At 36.0% G+C, this 18,861-nt stretch overlaps 1 protein-coding gene across 1 annotated transcript in view; it reads right to left on the minus strand.

Moving 5' to 3' along the window:
- Positions 1-11,228, minus strand: part of LOC125311291 — a 47,698-nt gene extending 36,470 nt beyond the window's left edge. Inside the window, exon 1 of the mRNA XM_048269187.1 lies at positions 10,880-11,228. Within this exon, the coding sequence (XP_048125144.1) occupies positions 10,880-11,228 (349 nt within the window). The remainder of the gene's footprint in view (positions 1-10,879) is intronic.
- Between the last annotated feature and the right edge of the window lie 7,633 nt (positions 11,229-18,861).

The raw sequence follows: 18,861 nt of genomic DNA on the forward strand, positions 1-18,861 counted from the left end.
ACATTCTCTGGCTTATTAGACATTCTCTGGCTTATTAGACATTCTCTGGCTTATTAGACATTCTCTGGCTTATTAGACATTCTCTGGCTTATTAGACATTCTCTGGCTTATTAGACATTCTCTGGCTTATTAGACATTCTCTGGCTTATTAGACATTCTCTGGCTTATTAGACATTCTCTGGCTTATTAGACATTCTCTGGCTTATTAGACATTCTCTGGCTTATTAGACATTCTCTGGCTTATTAGACATTCTCTGGCTTATTAGACATTCTCTGGGGCAGTGGAAAAGTTCAGACACGCCCCGGACATATGCATGCTTAATTGGCGGCGACCACCTATGGTGAAGTCTGGCATAAGACAAAAGCTGGGCCGTCGTACATGACAAGACTTGATTTGCAAATGGTCGAGGCAGGTCTTCACCAAGTACAGCAGTTAATGCAAATATGAGGGAGACAGGCTAATGAAGGTAAAATTACATTTGTATACAGTATGTTCTTACAAATAATTTTTACTACAAGACCTTACTTTGCCTGGACTATTAGCTCCGTTGTGGTATTTATACAAATTAGCTAACGTAATTACATTATGCCCTGTTTGCCCATGTTAACAAACAATTTCAAAAAACTTGTAATACATTTTTTGCTTGTCTTGATGTAAGTAATCAACTCAATAATTTTCAAGGTGAAATGTGAAGGTTCATTTTTTTTCCCTATTCGCGTGAGAAAAATACTAAATAGGCGCATGAATAGGGTATAGGTCTTTTTCTAAATGTTCCCCTATTGGGATTCTTCGGGGCTTTTTTCCCTTACTCAGGACATATTGAGGATACAAAATCACCTAAGTTTGCTTCTGTTGCAATTTGTTCAACCTTTTTTCATAAAATGAAAAACTGACTAATATCAGTATGTTAATAGTCATTGACCATTGTGTTTAAAATGATTTCAGAGTCAAAGTCAGTTTTTAGGCATGAGCAAAAAAAGGACGAGTTACCGGAAAAGGTTAGCACAGGATGAAGCCAGGCATGAGGACATCCTTAGGGAGAGAATGAGAAAAAAATATGTTTATAATAGGGAAATTGAGTTGGTGAAACATTCTCTAAGACATACAATTGTATAGAAAACATGTCACAGCTGTCTCTGATCCATCAACAGATATCAAGAAAGCTAAAGGAGAAATTCAACAATGAAATATAACAAGCCTCCCAAAACATAAGAGAGCAAAGCTTCATGAGGACTGGAAGAAGACAAAGGCAAGGAAAACAGGAAGAAGAAGAAGGATCTGGCAGCCATTTTGGATATTACTCCCCATCACCCGAAGAACTTGATGTGTCCTTTAGTCCAGTTCATCTTTCTCCTGCTCATGGTTCTCTTTCCCCAATTAAAAGTCCCCTCCAAAAGGTTTGTCAACCCAAGTTGACAGCAAGCAAAAAAGTGACCAAGACTAAGTGTTTGAAGTGGGAAAGTTCATCATAGTAAAATATGATGAGAAGAGATATGTGGGCCAAGTGTTGAATATTCAGGGAGAGGAAATACAGGTGAACTGCGTGTGCGCAAGGCTTCACGACACCAACCTTGCTCCAGCGGCGAGATCACAACACATGATTGGTACAATGTCTTCACAACACACCATATGATTGGCTCAATGTATTCACAACACAGCACATGATTGGCTCAATGTATTCACATGTCGACGTTTTGCCACAGAATGGGTGGGATATGTGGACAACGTTACAAACTAATCCATGCATTTGAGTGCTGTGTCTCCTCATTAGAAAGCCTCTGGGTCAACATGGAAACAAGAATGCCTTCCAGTGGCCTGACAAGAAGATACCATTTACTACTCGCGAAGTGACATAATTGATAAGATTTCAGAGCCTGAGCCCCATGGTAGAGTTGCGAAGTTAACGAACATGGACTGGCTCATGTTCAACACATAAGTTTGCCATTTCTCCTATGAAATCATTTCTACATCTTTTTTTATATTGGCTCTAACAACTTGTCATGTTTATGAGTCTGATTTGCCGCCTCCAAAAATGGTAATTATTCAGTATGTCTTGTTCACTATGTTTTTAGTTCAAATTCATACACTAAGTAATAAGATTGTACTGATATGTTGCATTTTCATTAATGTTCAAATAGAGATGCAAAAGAATTTGTTTGTTACAAAAGTAGAAAGAGAGGAAAAAGTCTGCAACACCAGCATATGCTCCCAATAGTTATGTTTTTATTACCGTGATGTTTCGGGCCAGCTCAAGCCCTTCATCAGATGTGAGTCAAAATTCAAAGGACACCCATATATATACAATTAAGTGATCACATGATCGAACAGTGTTACACAGGCAAGTAATTAGTAAATCACAGCAAGTGCCAACACATCTTTCTCCTTAGGAGAAATAATAGAGCAGATGGAGTCACATAAGAGATATTAGTTTGAGAAGCAGGAGAAATACGGGAGATCTCTTATATGTTTGAGTGTAGTCTCACTTACAACTTTTTTCTCTTTAGGAGAAATAATAGAGCAAATGAGGAGACATTGCAATGAGAAACTGTTGAGAAGTAGGAGTTACAATTGAGATATCAGTTTGAGGGTAAAAAAAAAATAGGGCACTCCATAGCATTTCAAACTTTTATTTTATAAAACAAAGCAAAACAGTTGTACTTTAAAAATGGACTTTAAGCAATGGGAGCTTGCACAGTTGCACTTTAAAATGGACTTCAAGCAATGGAACCATGTTAATGCCTTGATATGTTCTTTTTATAATGTGTATTCTTATTTTTTTTGTGTGAGTGTGTATGTGAGTATTGTTTTTAAAAGCTGCACAAGCAAATTGCATTGTACGGACCAACTGCACAAAGACAATTTAAGTCTATCTATAAATCATACAACATAGAGAAATAAACTAATGAACAATAACATAAACAAACTGAACTTGTGCCAAAGCGTGCCATACTGTGTACAATGGTGGATGAAAGCGTGGGCTGGTCAATCTGCGTCTTTTATCCTGGTGGTGGAACCAACCAAAGGGAGAAGGGAGAGAAGAGCAGAAAATAGAACATTGTTAGTTTGTGAGCTACTCAAAAATACAAAGTAAGACATTTGTCTGACCGTCTGCTTTCATAACTGTGGGAATTTTTAAACAGCACAATGATCAGACACACCTTATTAATCACTTAAACACAGAATGGGGGATGTGATAGCTACCACTCACATTTGCTATATGTTGCCCCATTGAAAAACAGATTTTATTGATAGTATTTTTTAATCTGCATAATTAAGCAATATAGCACGAGTGAGAGTGGGGTTGGTCATGGATATTCCCACGGGTGTTGTTCGGCCGTAGCCACGAGGCCGGAAACCGAGTGGTGCAGGCAACAACACCCGTGGGAATATCCATGACCAATCCCACAATCACGAGTGCTATATTGCTTTTATACAACAATTCTACCACAAACTAAATAATCTGAAAACACCCCATTATTGTTTAAAAATGTTAATTTCGACATCGTTCTTACGCATCAAAACATAGTTCCCTTTTCAATAGACAGCGTCTTGGTTGCTAGGTAACCAACATTCCAGATCCCTCGTTACGGGTCTTTGTGGTTTAAATGTCTTCTTGAAAGAAATGTTGAAAGTCGGGCTGAAATCACATTTATATCTAGATTTGCTGCATGCATGTTACAAGGACACTGGGCCACGTCATGTAAGGGACATGGTACTGCACCAACAAGGAGCACCCAAGAGCAACAGAAAAACTCCCTTACCAAGGAAGAAACCTTGGGCAGATCCACAGATCCATCAGGCTAGGCAATCAAGGACATGGGTAGATGGAGGAGAAATAATAATCAATAAAAAAAATAAATAAAAAGTTCTATGGAGATGTGCAAAAGTTGGAGAAAGTCAGATGTGTGTGTGTGTGTGTTTTGACGTGTGATGAAATAAGAAAATAAATAAAAGGTCTATAGCATAGGGTGAGGGATGTAAAAGTGCTAAAAGTCTTGTAGGTGTGTAGGTGTGTGTGTGTGTGTGTGTGTGTGGGGGTCATGAGTGCTGAGGAGTGAATGAGTGCAAAGTCAGTATAGTGTGAATTCAGAGTTGGGAAATGTTTGAGAGTGCTGAAGAGTGAATGTGTGCAAAGTCAGTATAGTGTGAGTTCAGAGTTCGGATGGCCTGGGGATAAAAACTTCTCCTGAGTCTCTCAGTTCTGGCTTTGTGACTACATAGGCGTCTTCTTGATTTCAGCGGTAGGAATAATCCATTGTTAGGATGACAAGAGTCCTTCAGAATCTTTTGGGCTCTTAGGAGTACTCTTCTGGAATAGATATCTTGTAGAGCATGGGAGTTGAGTTCTTATAGTACGTTCAGCTGAGCGCACTACTCTCTGCAGAGTACTACAATCTCTAACTGTGGAGTTCCCATACCAGGTGATGATGCTACCAGTTAGAACACTCTCAACCGCTGAAGTGTAGAAGGCCTTCATGATGGATGTAGAAACTTTGAATTTCCTTAGCTGACGAAGGAAGTAGAGTCGCTGTCTGGACTTCTTCAGAACATATTGAGCGCTAACAGTCCATGTTAGGTCTTCAGTAATGTGGACACCAAGGTATTTAAAACTTGTGACTCTCTACAGGTTGCCCGCTGATCATTAGTGGGGGTGTAACTGTAGTTCTGCTGCTGCCTTCTGTAATCCACTACCATTTCCTTGGTTTTATTGATATTCAGTGTCAAGCTGTTAGATTGACACCACTGTGCCACCTCATCAACCTGATCCAAGTAGAGCTGTTCATTGTTGTTACTAATCAGGCCCAAGATCACTGTGTCATCTGCAAACTTGATGATGGAGGTATGACTACTGTTGGCTTTGCAGTCATGTGTGTAGATGTTGTACAGCAGTGGACTCAAAACACAGCCTTGGGGAGCACCAGTGCTAATGGTTAATGAGTCAGATGTCAGACCCCCCACTTGTGAACGGTTGGTGAGGAAGTCAAATATCCAGTGACACAGGGTGGTGTTTAGTACTAAGGCCTTCATCTTTGTGACCAAGGTGAGAGGTACTGGGGAAATCTTGTGCATCGACAGCACGAGGAAGGTATGTATGTACAGCATAAAGTACTTGTGATCATATGGAACAGACTGATGTTGATAAACACCACGCAATGAATGTTATGCTTTGTTTTTATAGTTCTCAAGAAGATCTACAGCGACGGTCATGAGCCATTCCCAGACAGTCTCTGATCCAAGTACTAACTGTCAAGGAAGTGCCTCATGGCGCACAGACAGACGAGCTTAAAATGATAAACAAAGTTTCACTGGCTGAAGGAGAGAAAAGCTTACGGCACCTGGTATTCCCAGGCGGTCTCCCATCCAAGTACTAACCAGGGCCGACGCTGCTTAGCTTCCGAGATCGAACGAGATTTTTTTTTTTGTCTTTTATTTATAAACATTCCATAACAAGTTTTCATAACATTACATTCATTACATTCCTTAAAAACTTTCCTCATGCTTTATAGCATTTCCATTCTACATTATAACATTCTTACATTCCTTTAGTTTACATCTATTTCAATACAGTTTCTTTGAGCTTTCATAAATATGTGCAATAAAGCAGGTTTGTACACATTCCACATTCTATATATCATTAGTATAACCATAATTTTAAAATATTTTAACCTCACAACGGAACATCTATTTAAATACAGTTTAAGTCTTCATAAATATGAGCAAAAAGTATGTTTGTAAGCATTCCACATTTCGTTAGTGTATCTAACACTAGTTATTTTAACCTTACAAAGGAACATCCATTTGAACACAGTTTCTTTTAAGCCTTTTTTAAGTACAAAAAAGCAGGTTTGTAAATATTTCACATTCCATATATCATTAGTGTACCTATACTTTTTAGTTATGTTAACCTTACAAAGGAGTATCTATTTATATACAGCTTCTTTTAAGTCTTCATAAATATGTGCAAAAAACCAGGTTTGTAAACATTCTACATTAATATATCCATACTTTTTAGTTCTTTTAACCTTACAAAAGGAACATCCATTTAAATACAGTTACGTTTAAGCCTTCATAAATATGTGCAAACAAGTAGGTTTGTAAACATTTGTCTCTGTAGTTTCTCTGGGTTCACCCCTCCTCTTAAATTTAAAGAAACAAAATTAAGTCCCAAAAATCTAAATAAAAAACAAAAATGAAAAACTCCCCCCAATGATCTTTTACGTCTTTTTCAACAGACCCTCCGGCACTGGCAATCTTATTCTTCTTTTCTCTTGCTCAGCCAGCACTGCTTTTACATTAACTGTTGGCTTTAACCTAGTTCTTGAGTGTTTGAAACCTATGTTTTTATAGTTCTCAAGAAGATCTACAGCGACGGTCATGAGCCATTCCCAGACAGTCTCTGATCCAAGTACTAACTGTCAAGTGCCTCATGGCGCACAGACAGACGAGCTTAAAATGATAAACAAAGTTTCACTGGCTGAAGGAGAGAAAAGCTTACGGCACCTGGTATTCCCAGGCGGTCTCCCATCCAAGTACTAACCAGGCCCGACGCTGCTTAGCTTCCGAGATCGGACGAGATTTTTTTTTTTTTTTTTTTTTTTGTCTTTTATTTATGAAAATTCAAAACGTTTTTATAACATTACATTCATTACATATGTGCAAAACAGCAGGTTTTTTTTTTTTTTTTTTAACATTCCACATTAGTTCTTTTAACATTACAAAGAAATATCCATTTAAATTCATTTTCTTTCAAGTATCATAGATATGTGCAAAAAAGCAGGTTTTTGTCAATATACAGAACAGTCTGGCAAATCTATTTTTACCCCTTTCCATGTAATCTGAATAAATGGGTTATTATAAATAAACATTTCATTAAAAACCTCCATATCACCCCTATTCCCATAGTATACATACAGTGTTTCCATCAACTTTCTCAATTTAATTCCAAATAATTTACAAATATTCAAACACTTTTGTCTTTTTTTAACTACTGTTCTTCTTATCCAGATCGAATGTCTTGCTACTGCCAAAAATATATTCAATGCTTGATTACTTTTTTTCCTTTATCACTTCTCCCAAATAAAAACAACTTTTCCCAATTTTCTTGTATGTACATGTCTTCTTGTCCAAAACCTTTTGCTATTTCCTTCATCATTTTAAGAAAAATATCCAACTTTTGACAAGTAAAAAACATATGATTTAGACCTTCTTTTTTTTCTCTGCACACTTTACATATTTCATCTTCTGCAAAACCCATCTTAAACAATCTCATTTCATTCATAATACAATTATGTGCCAAAAGAAAATCAAAATTCTCTAAAATTGGACATTTCAAGGTATTTCTTATGTCTTTCCAAATATCTTCAACATTTAAGTCTTCAAACATTTTGGTCCAATATATGTTTGCTCTTGGCTGTCTGAAAGCTTTACCTCTAAAATATCGATAGAAAATCTTCAGTACACACATATCTAGTGCTACTTTTGTTTCTTTTAGAAAAACTTTCATTGCTCCCTCTTCCTTCTTTTTAACATTACAGTTGATTGCCTCCATCCATTCCTTTGGTATTGATTTCTTTACACTTTCAAGTTCTTTTTTGATTTTCTCTCTACCATAATCCTTATTTACAGCCTCTATTTCATCATAGAAAACTGTCAAAGGCAGGAATCCTGTCTTTTACCTCATAGAACAGATCTCCTACTCTATGGAAGCCTGCTTCAAACCACTGCTTTGCAGTCTCTCCCACACATTTAAACATTGGATTGTAAAATATTGGTTGGTTCAAAATTTCTTTTCTCCCTTCAGGTTGAAAGTGTACATTATCTATAAAATCACTCCATGCTCCCAAGACTTCTCTGTAGAACTCTGGTAATCCTATAGTCATATAATCTCTGGTTTTCATCCATAAGATATTGGCTCCCATTCCAAAATGTTTATTTAAAAAGTACAGCATCGTTTTTTCCAATCTCTATCCCCTTGACTCAGAAAAAGCTTTACTGTTTTGATCCGCAATGCCCTCATTCTTGTACTTGGATCCAATAATCCCAAACCTCCTTCCTCCACTCTCCCCATTAATGTGTCATAGGCTATTTTGGATGGTTTCCCATCCCAAATGAAATTTCTGATTATTGTTTTTAAGTCTTTATCCACTGTTTTTGGAAGGCTCACTGATTCCAGGATATACCATATTTTGGATAAATATAATGTATTGAGCACTAAAATCTTTCCTTTAAGTGTTAAGTTTCTCCTTCTCCAAAAATTTAGTCTATTTTGCATTTTCCCAAGCATTTCTTTCCACATTGTCTCTGTATTCTCTTTTTCTTTTGCTCCTACTCTCACACCCAACATTTTAAGATTACTTTGTACCTCTTTAAAGGGAAGTTTTATTGATGAGACATTTTTACCCATCCTCAAGTATTCAGTTTTATTCATATTCATTTTAGCTCCTGAGCCTTTACTGTATACTTCAAAAACTTTTATCGTTTCATTAACACTCTGTTCATCTTTTAAGATCAACGTTGTATCATCTGCATATTGATATATCTTTGTTTCAGTATGATTAAACTCCTCCACCCCCACACCTTTTATCTTATTTTCCGCATTAATTGCTAACCCTAAAGGCTCAGCCACCAAGGAATACAATAAAGCTGATAAAGGACATCCCTGTCTTATTGATCTTGTTAAACAAAAGAAATTCGTTAAAAAACCATTACATTTCACACAGCTTTTGGCCTCTACATAAAGAGATTTCAAACATTTTATTATCTTTTTACCAAAACCAAACTATTCTATAACTGCAAATAAAAAACTATGTTCTACCCTATCAAAAGCCTTTTCTAAATCCGCACTAATTAAGTAACCACTCTTTCCCTCTCTTTCCATGAACCATAATTTATCTCTGACAGAGATATCCCTCCCTATTACTGCATAAGCTTGATTTGTTTGAATAATTGATGGCAGAACCTGTTTTAGCCTTATTTGCCATTATCTTAGCCAATATTTTATAATCGCAATTTAGAAGACTTATTGGCCTAAAATTCTGAAGCTCTTCCTTATTTCCTTTTCTTTTATAAATGATTTTAATGACCCCTCTTGTCATGGTGGGGCTAAGCGCTCCTCCCTCCCACACCTCCTCAAAAACTAATCTCAAAAAAGGCATCAAACAGTGTTTAAAAACCTTATAAAATTCACATGGCAATCCATCTAACCCAGGACTCTTTCCATTTTTCATTCCATCAATTGCTTTTTCAATTTCTTCATTTTCAATGTCTTTGTTACACATTTCTTTATCTTTTTTTCCAACTTTTTTAATTATGTTATTCAAAAGGGATTTCTTTGCTTCCTCTTCAACTCCTTGTTTAGTGAATAGATTGGAATAATAATGTTGTATTTCCCTAAGTATATTTTCTCTATCTATTATCCTTTCCCCATCTTCATTTTTAATGCCTTTAATCTCTTCTGCTTTTTGTCTATTCTTTTCCAGATCAAAAAATAATTTTGTACATCTTTCACCTTCTACCATATATTTAGCTCTGCTTCTTATCATTGCTCCTTGATATTTGTTTTCTTCTATTTTTTTAAGTTCATCTTCAAGCTCTACTCTATCTATGTCTTCTTCTGCTCCATTTAGTTTTCTTATTTCATTCTCCAGTTCTTTCCTTACCACTTTCTCCCTGCTTTTCTTGGTTTTACTTATTTTTTTACAGAAATCTATTGAATAATTTTTAATATCATATTTCAAGTTATCCCACCATATTCCCAAGTTATTCCCATATATGGCCATTTCCCTGCTACTGTTATCAATTATTTCTTCAATTTCCATTTTATACACATTATCCTTAAGAACATCAGTGTTTAAAATCCACACTCCAGGACCCCTTTCCACTTTACTGAGATCTAAACACAATAAAGTCATGATCACTAAAACCACACCTTTTATAATAAATACCATTGATATGGTCCTCAAAACTCCTTTTTGTTAACACCATGTCTATTCGACTTTGTTTCAACTGATCCACTACTATTTGTTTTCTGCTATATTTTTGCACTCCTTTGTTTCTTTCCCTCCACACATCTTGCATATTATAATCATCCATTAAATTGTTTAACTCATTTCTTCCTCTTTCTGCTTTAAAAACCATATTATCAGCAATGTCGTCTTTCTCCAAAACAGTATTAAAATCACCCACAATCACAGTTTCCCCCCAATCTTCTAATAACCCCTTAAGTTTCTTAAAAAAGGAAACCTTTTCTTTATCCTCATTTGGTGCATGTATATTACATATATTTACTTTTTCATTATCTTTTTCAATTCTAACATTTAAGATTTTCCCTTCTTTATCACTATACATTTCTGTTACTTTATCACACACATTTCTTTTAATTAATATAGCAACTCCTCGTCCTCTTCCTTCACTGTTGTTAAAGAAAACCTCCCCATTCCATCTTTTCTTGAAACCCTCCACAACAACATTTGTCCAGTTTGTTTCTTGTAATAAAATAATGTCATTTTTTTCAGTTTCTTTAACCAGCCGTTGTAATTTCTCAGGGTTTATCCCTCCCCTTAAATTCAAGGAGACAAAACTTAAACCCATTAAACAAATAAATAAAAACAAATCTCTAACAAAAAATAACTCAGATAAATAAGAACAACCCATTTTAAGTCAGTTATTCCTCCCCTACTTCTAGAGTAACTTCCAACCTTCTCCTCCTTCGACTTTCTTGGGCTTCTAGAGCCCCTTTAAGATTAACTGTCGGTTTAGGTGCAGATCTAGGTTGTTTAAAAGAAAGAAGTCTGGAGAAAAACCCACCCTCATCTTCTATGTCTTTCTTCCTCTTTTTGTCATAATTAAAATCCATGTCCATGTTTTCACCTTGTGTACCCTGCGTGTTGTTTTCGATCTCCGTCTCTGTTTCCAATACCATCGACATGTCCAAGCCTCTGCCTGCACTTCCCGACACCGAGGACGCCAACTCAACGGACTGTTGAGTGCACGGGAGGCTCTCCTCCTCCGAGCTGGGCCTACACTCCTGCAATGTGGAGACAGCTTCTCTCCCCTCTTCTGCTGCAGAACTGTCGCTGACTTCTCCTTCGTCCTCCACCTCCGATGTTCTGCAGGTGCATCGAATATCCGCTCGACGGCAGTCAGGACATTTTAATGCAGTGCAGTCCCTCGCAAAGTGTCCCTGCTGCAAACATTCTCTGCAGGTGAAGTCTGGGCAGTTTTTCATTACATGACCAGGTCCCATGCACTGCCTACAGATTTTAACCTGGTTCAATCCGTTCAATAATTCCAGCTATATTAAACCTTATCTACCAAGCAAATAATTTAACTATATAAACTATCCACTTATTTAACTGTTCAGTCATTCCAACTATATTAAACCTCATCTACCTAGCAATCAATATAGTTTGTTTTTACTCTGTATGATATTTTACATCATATTTTTTGCATTTTCATGCACTGTATTTCCTTCAGGAAATGCTTTTCTAGTTCTTATGCTTCTTCTTCTTATTATTATAGTGCATGAAAATGCACTGTACTGTTCTTCCTAGGCTTCTTATTCTTATGCTTCTTCTTATTACAGTGCATGAAAATGCACTGTACTGTTCTTCCTAGGCTTCTTCTTATTATTCTTCTTCTAACGCACTTAATGCAGCTTCAACCGTTTAACGTAGAAACTTCATTCAAACTATGTTACGTAGGTCTTAATTAGGACATGTGGGCTTTGTATTTTTCATCTTTGTAACTTTTATACTATTAATAAACTATTAATGAAAAACTAATCAAAATTTCCCCATTGACTTAACATTGCCCTTTTTGACATCACAGCAATTAGAATCCTATGGCAGGTGTTCAGGCCACCTGGACCAACTGCCAGTCTCAGGCTTTAAGCATACAAACTGGCCCTATTAAGACTACACATCCTGTTCAACTGCTTCCTCTGCCAAAAACTGTTTCAAAATAAAAGTCCTCACTATAATATTTTACTGTTAAAACAATTTAACCCTTTAAACTACTGAACTTTTTAACTGTTCAGCCATTGTAACTGTTACTTGTCATCAACTATGACTCCTACCCACTGTAGCTAGTTAGCTAAGTTAGCTAAGTAACATGGTTAGCATAGTGATAGTTAGCATTTTTAGCAAAACTGTTAAAAATGATTAGTTAAGTTAGCTAAGTCACATGGTTAGCACAGTTAGCATATTAGCATGCTAGTTAGCATTTTTAGCAAAACTACTTAAAATGATTAGCTAAGTTAGCTAAGTCACATGGTTAGCATAGTTAGCATGTTAGTTAACATTTTTAGCAAAACTGCTTAAAATGATTAACTAAGTTAGCTAAGTAACATGGTTAGCATAGTTAGCATGTTAGTTAGCATAGTTAGCATAACTGCTAAACATGATTAGCTAAGTTAGCTAAGTCACATGGTTAGCATACTTAGCATTTTAACATTGTTAGCATGCTAGTTAGCATAGTAACTTGGTTAACATTATTATCTTTGTTAACATAGTTAGCATAACTGCTAGCAAACATTAGAGCCATTCCAAGTGCCAGTTATCGTCAACTATCTACCTAAATAATTTAACCATTTAAACTATCCACTTATTTAACTGTTCAGTCATTCCAACTATATTAAACCTCATCTACCTAGCAACCAATATAGTTTGTTTTTACTCTATATGATATTTTACATCATATTTTTGCATTTTCATGCACTGTATTTTCTTCAGGAAATGCTTTTCTAGTTCTGATTCTTCTTCTAACGCACTTAAAGCAGCTTCAACCGTTTAACGTAGAAACTTCATTCAAACTATGTTACGTAGGTCTTACTTAGGACATGGGTGCTATGTATTTTTCAGCTTTGTAACTTTTATACTTTTTAAACTATTAATTAAAAACTAATCAACATTTCCCCATTGACTTAACATTATGATTATGACATCACAATACGGCCGTTAAGCAATTAGAATCCTATTCTAAGCATACAAATTGGCCCTATTAAGATTACACATCCTGTTCAACAGCTTCCTCTGCCAAAAACTGTTTCAAAATAAAAGTCCTCACTATAATATTTTACTGTTAAACAATTTAACCCTTTAAACTACTGAACTTTTTAACTGTTCAGCCATTGTAACTGTTACTTATCATCAACTATGACTCATAGTTAGCATGGTTAACTTAGTTAGCATGTTAGCATTGCTAGCATTGTTAGCATTTTTAGCAAAACTGCTAAAAATGATTAGCTAACTTAGCTAAGTAACATGGTTAGCATAGTTAACATGCTAGCATATTAGCATGCTAATTAACATTTTTAGCAAAACTGCTAAAATGATTAGCTAAGTTAGCTAAGTAACATGGTTAGCATAGTTAAGCATGCTAGTTAGCATTTTAAGAAAACTGCTAAAAATGATTAGCTAAGTTAGCTAAGTCACATGGTTAAAGATAGTTAAGCATCTTTAGTTAAGATTTTGGAAGAAAACTGCTTAAAATGATTAGCTAAGTTAACTAAGTCACATGGTTAGCATAGTTAGCATGTTACTATAGTTAGCATGTTAGTTAGCATAGTTAGCATAACTGCTAAAAATGATTAACTAAGTTAGCTAAGTAACATGGTTAGCATAGTTAACATGTTAGTTATCATAGTTAGCATAACTGCTAAAAATGATTAGCTAAGTTAGCTAAGTCACATGGTTAGCATACTTAGCATTTTAACATTGTTAGCATGCTAGTTAGCATAGTAACTTGGTTAACATTATTATCTTTGTTAACATAGTTAGCATAACTGCTAGCAAACATTAGAGCCATTCCAAGTTTCAGTTATCGTCAACTATCTACCTAAATAATTTAACCATTTAAACTATCCACTTATTTAACTGTTCAGTCATTCCAACTATATTAAACCTCATCTACCTAGCAACCAATATAATTTGTTTTTACTCTGTATGATATTTTACATCATATTTTTGCATTTTCATGCACTGTATTTCCTTCAGGAAATGCTTTTCTAGTTCTTCTTCTAACGCACTTAATGCAGCTTCAACCGTTTAACGTAGAAACTTCATTCAAACTATGTTACGTAGGTCTTACTTAGGACATGGGTGCTATGTATTTTTCAGCTTTGTAACTTTTATACTTTTTAAACTACTAATTAAAAACTAATCAAAATTTCCCCATTGACTTAACATTATGATTATGACATCACATTACGGCCGTTAAGCAATTAGAATCCTATGGCAGGTGTTCGGGCCACCTGGATCAACTGCTAGTCTCAGGCTTTAAGCATACAAACTGGCCCTATTAACCCTTTAGGCGCCAGAGGTTTTTTTCCGAAACGATCAATTTTGACATCTTCATTTCAAAAGGCTATATCTTAAAAGTGATAAGAGATAGAGACTTTCTGTAAATTAGAGAAATATTAAGGATGACCCAAAGTTTATGTAGAGATTAAATGTTTATATGTAATTTGCATATTATGACGTCATATGGTGGCGGCCATCTTGGATTATAGAATTTTCATGAAAAGTCGTGATGTTTGAATGATAAAATGCACCACTTCTTTCCCCCAAAATGTCCCTCACCTTCTGTATGCTATATTGCACAATACTGAATGCTCAGGTAAATAGTAAGTAGTGAACAAACTGTGTAAATCATTACTAATAAATGGCAGAAACAAACCAAATGCATGTAGCGGTAGACTGGCCTTTTGCTGTAGAGATTTTCCATTTACTACATACAGTAGGCACTCTGATTCCATGTATGGGGCACATATATATTATTCAGATGACACACAAACACAAGTAGACAAGACCTGTTTAGTTCAAAAGCTCATTTGCCACGCCAAGGCACAGATTAGGAGTGAGATGATGAGACAAGACAAGAGACAATGTTAGTATTTTTTTTCTTTTTGTTGTTTTTGTTGATGTTTTTTTTCTTAGCTGACAAAGACACACACATCACAAGGACATGAACACACAAAAAGGAACACATAGTGTATGTCCTAAATGATCAGGGAAATGGATAGCAAATCAACAGTGTAAATCATTACTAATAAATGGCTGACTTTTTGTTTTTTTATGTAGCAGGCCTTTTGCTGTAGAGATAATGACTCCCTATCCCTATCCATACAGGGCCGGCATTCCCATCATCTTGTGATAGACTATGCATGACCTAATGTGTGTGTGTGTGTGGGGGGGGGGGGAGAGGGAGAGAGCGTGTCACCACCTCCACCATGCGAGCAGCATGGCCAGATCTGCCTCACGCACGCCGAGTGGAGAGAATTTGCGCAGCTCGGACTAGGCCTACTGTCATTCTCATTGCGACTCCCCACACTGCCACTACGTTCCCCCCTAACTGTCCTATGAGCACTTTGACCTCGCCTAACATACCCAGTGGCATTAGACAAAGGCTCCACCACGTTACTGTCGCGCTGATTGTGGAGAGGCACAAGACAGAAGCTAGCGCTTATGGACATTAGGCTACCTCCAGCCTCGTCCGCCACACCACTAATACCCTGCTAACTTCCCCGATGAACACTCAACCCGTGAAACATTATTCCCACCAGTGACATTGGGCAAACGATTCAACGCTTGTGCTTGGTGTAAAAGCTAAACTATGGAGTAAACTCTCACTTTGTCCAGCTGCATCATTGTAAGGCAGGGACGATCTGAAGCCCTCACTAAGCGAATCACCGTCATTTCCTGAAGGCAGATATTCCCCTTCAGAATCAGGGTCCATGAATAGAAGACCCAACACTTCATTTCAGGTAAACTTTTTTGATGCCATTAGACGATAATCTAATGCAAATACTCGCTGACGTTGACAATATCGCTCTGACAAAGTGGCTCACACGCACACTAGTTCCGGTATTGCACGCACTGATTCAATGCGCTGTAGCTCAAAAGTTTTGTTTAAACCATGACCTTTTCCGGACTCGGGAATGACGTATGACTTGTCTGCCATCTAGTGGAGTGGAGGTCGAGCGAAATATGACACCCTATTTGACTAAATCGGCCGTTTTATTCAGTACCGCATCTTGTCGAGTAAACTCGACAGTGGCGCCTAGAGGGTTAAGACTACACATCCTGTTCAACAGCTTCCTCTGCCAAAAACTGTTTCAAAATAAAAGTCCTCACTACAATATTTCACTGTTAAACAATTTAACCCTTTAAACTACTGAACCTTTTAACTGTTCAGCCATTGTAACTGTTACTTGTCATCAACTATGACTCCTACCCACTGTAGCTAGTTAGCTAAGTAACATGGTTAGCATAGTTAGCATGCTAGCATGTTAGCTAATCATTTTTAGCAGTTTTGCTAAAAATGTTAACTAGCATGCTAAGTTAGCTAAGTAACATAGTTAGCATGTTAGTTAACATAGTTAGCATAACTTTTAAAAATGATTAGCTAGGTTACCTAAGTAACACGGTTAACATAGTTAGCATGTTAGCATGCTAGTTAGAATAGTTAGCATACCTACTAAAAACGATTAGCTAAGTTAGCTAAGTCACATGGTAAGCATACTTAACATGTTAGCATGCTAGTTAGCATACCTACTAAAAATTATTAGCTAGGTTAGCTAAGTCACATGGTTAACATAGTGCTAGTTAGCATAACTACTAAAAATGAAAACATTAAGTAACTTGGTTAACATTAGTATCTTTGATAACATAGTTAGCATAACTTCTAGAAAACATTAGAGCCATTCCAACTCTCAGTTATCGTCAATTATCTACCTAAATAATTTAACCATTTAAATGATCCACCTATTTAACCGTTCAATCATTCCAACTATATTAAACCTTATCTACCAAGCAAATCATTTAACTATATAAACTATCCACCTATTTAACTGTTCAGTCATTCCAACTATATTAAACCTCATCTACCTTGTTCAGTCATTCCAACTATATTAAACCTCATCATGTTGGTTGCCAATTAGCACATCATCTGTTTTAACAATATATTTCACACCATATGTTTTGCATTTTCATGCACTGGTAATTCCCTGGAATTGCGTTTTCTACTTATTATTCTTCTTCTAACGCACTTAATGCAGCTTCAACCGTTTAACGTAGAAACTTCATTCAAACTATGTTACGTAGGTCTTACGTAGGACATGGGTGTTATGTATTTTTCAGCTTTGTAACTTTTATACTTTTTAAACTATTAATTAAAAACTGTTCAAAATTTCCCCATAGACTTAACATGGGCTGATGACATCACAATAGAGCCGTTTTATTAGAATCCTATGGCAGGTGTTCAGGCCACCTGGACCAACTGCCAGTCTCAGGCTTTAAGCATACAAACTGGCCCTATTAAGACTACACATCCTGTTCAACTGCTTCCTCTGCCAAAAACTGTTTCAAAATAAAAGTCCTCACTACAATATTTTACTGTTAAACAAGTTAACCCTTTAAACTACTGAACTTTTTAACTGTTCAGCCATTGTAACTGTTACTTGTCATCAACTATGACTCCTACCCACTGTAGCTAGTTAGCTAAGTTAGCTAAGTCACATGGTTAGCATAGTTAGCATGTTAGCATGCTAGTTAGCATTTAAAAAAAAACTGCTAAAAATGATTAGCTAAGTTAGCTAAGTAACATGGTTAGCATAGTTAGCATGCTAGTTAGAATTTTTAGGAAAACTGCTAAAAATGATTAGCTAAGTTAGCTAAGTCACATGGCCAAAGATAGTTAAGATGCTAGTTAGCATTTTTAGCAAAACTGCTTAAAATTATTAGCTAAGTCACATGGTTAGCATAATTAGCATGCTAACATGTTAGCATGCTAGTTAGTATTTTTAGCAAAACTACTTAAAATGATTAGCTAAGTCAGCTAAGTAACATGGTTAGCATAGTTAGCAAGCTAACATGATAGTTAGCATTTTTAGCAAAACTGCTAAAAACAATTAGCTAAGTTAGCTAAGTAACATGGTTAGCATTGTTAGCAAGCTAGCATGTTAGCATGTTAGTTAGCATTTTTAGCAAAACTACTATAAATGATTAGTTAAGTTATCTAAGTAACATGGTTAGCATAGTTAGCATGATAACATGCTAGTTAGCATAGTTAGCATAACTACTAAAAATTATTAGCTAGGTTAGCTAAGTCACATGGTTACCATAATTAGCATTTTAACATTGTTAGCATGCTAGTTAGCATAGTAACTTGGTTAACATTATTATCTTTGTTAACATAGTTAGCAAAACTTCTAGCAAACATTAGAGCCATTCCAACTGTCAGTTATCGTCAACTATCTACCTAAATAATTTAACCATTTAAACTATCCACCTATTTAACTGTTCAGTCATTCCAACTATATTAAACCTTATCTACCAAGTAAATTATTTACCTATATAAACTATCCACCTATTTAACTGTTGAGTCATTCCAACTATATTAAACCTCATCTACCTAGCAAACCAATATAGTTTGTTTTACTCTGTATGATATTTTACATCATATTTTTGCATTTTCATGCACTGTATTTCCTTCAGGAAATGCTTTTCTAGTTATTCTTCTTCTTCTAACTAGTTAATGCAGCTTAAACCGTTTAACGTTAGAAACTTCATTCAAACTATGTTGCGTAGGGTCTTACTTAGGACATGTGGGCTTTGTATTTTTCATTTTGTAACTTTTATACTTTTTAAACTATTAATTAAAAAAACTAATCAAAATTTCCCCATTGACTTAACATTATGATTATGACATCACAATGGCCGCCGTTAAGCAATTAGAATCCTATGGCAGGTGTTCCGCCACCTGGATCAACTGCCAGTCTCAGGCTTTAAGCATACAAACTGGCCCTATTAAGACTACACATCCTGTTCAACTGCTTCCTCTGCCAAAAACTGTTTCAAAAT

This window comes from Alosa alosa, chromosome 18 (assembly GCF_017589495.1).
Source record: "Alosa alosa isolate M-15738 ecotype Scorff River chromosome 18, AALO_Geno_1.1, whole genome shotgun sequence".
Lineage (NCBI taxonomy): Eukaryota > Metazoa > Chordata > Actinopteri > Clupeiformes > Clupeidae > Alosa > Alosa alosa.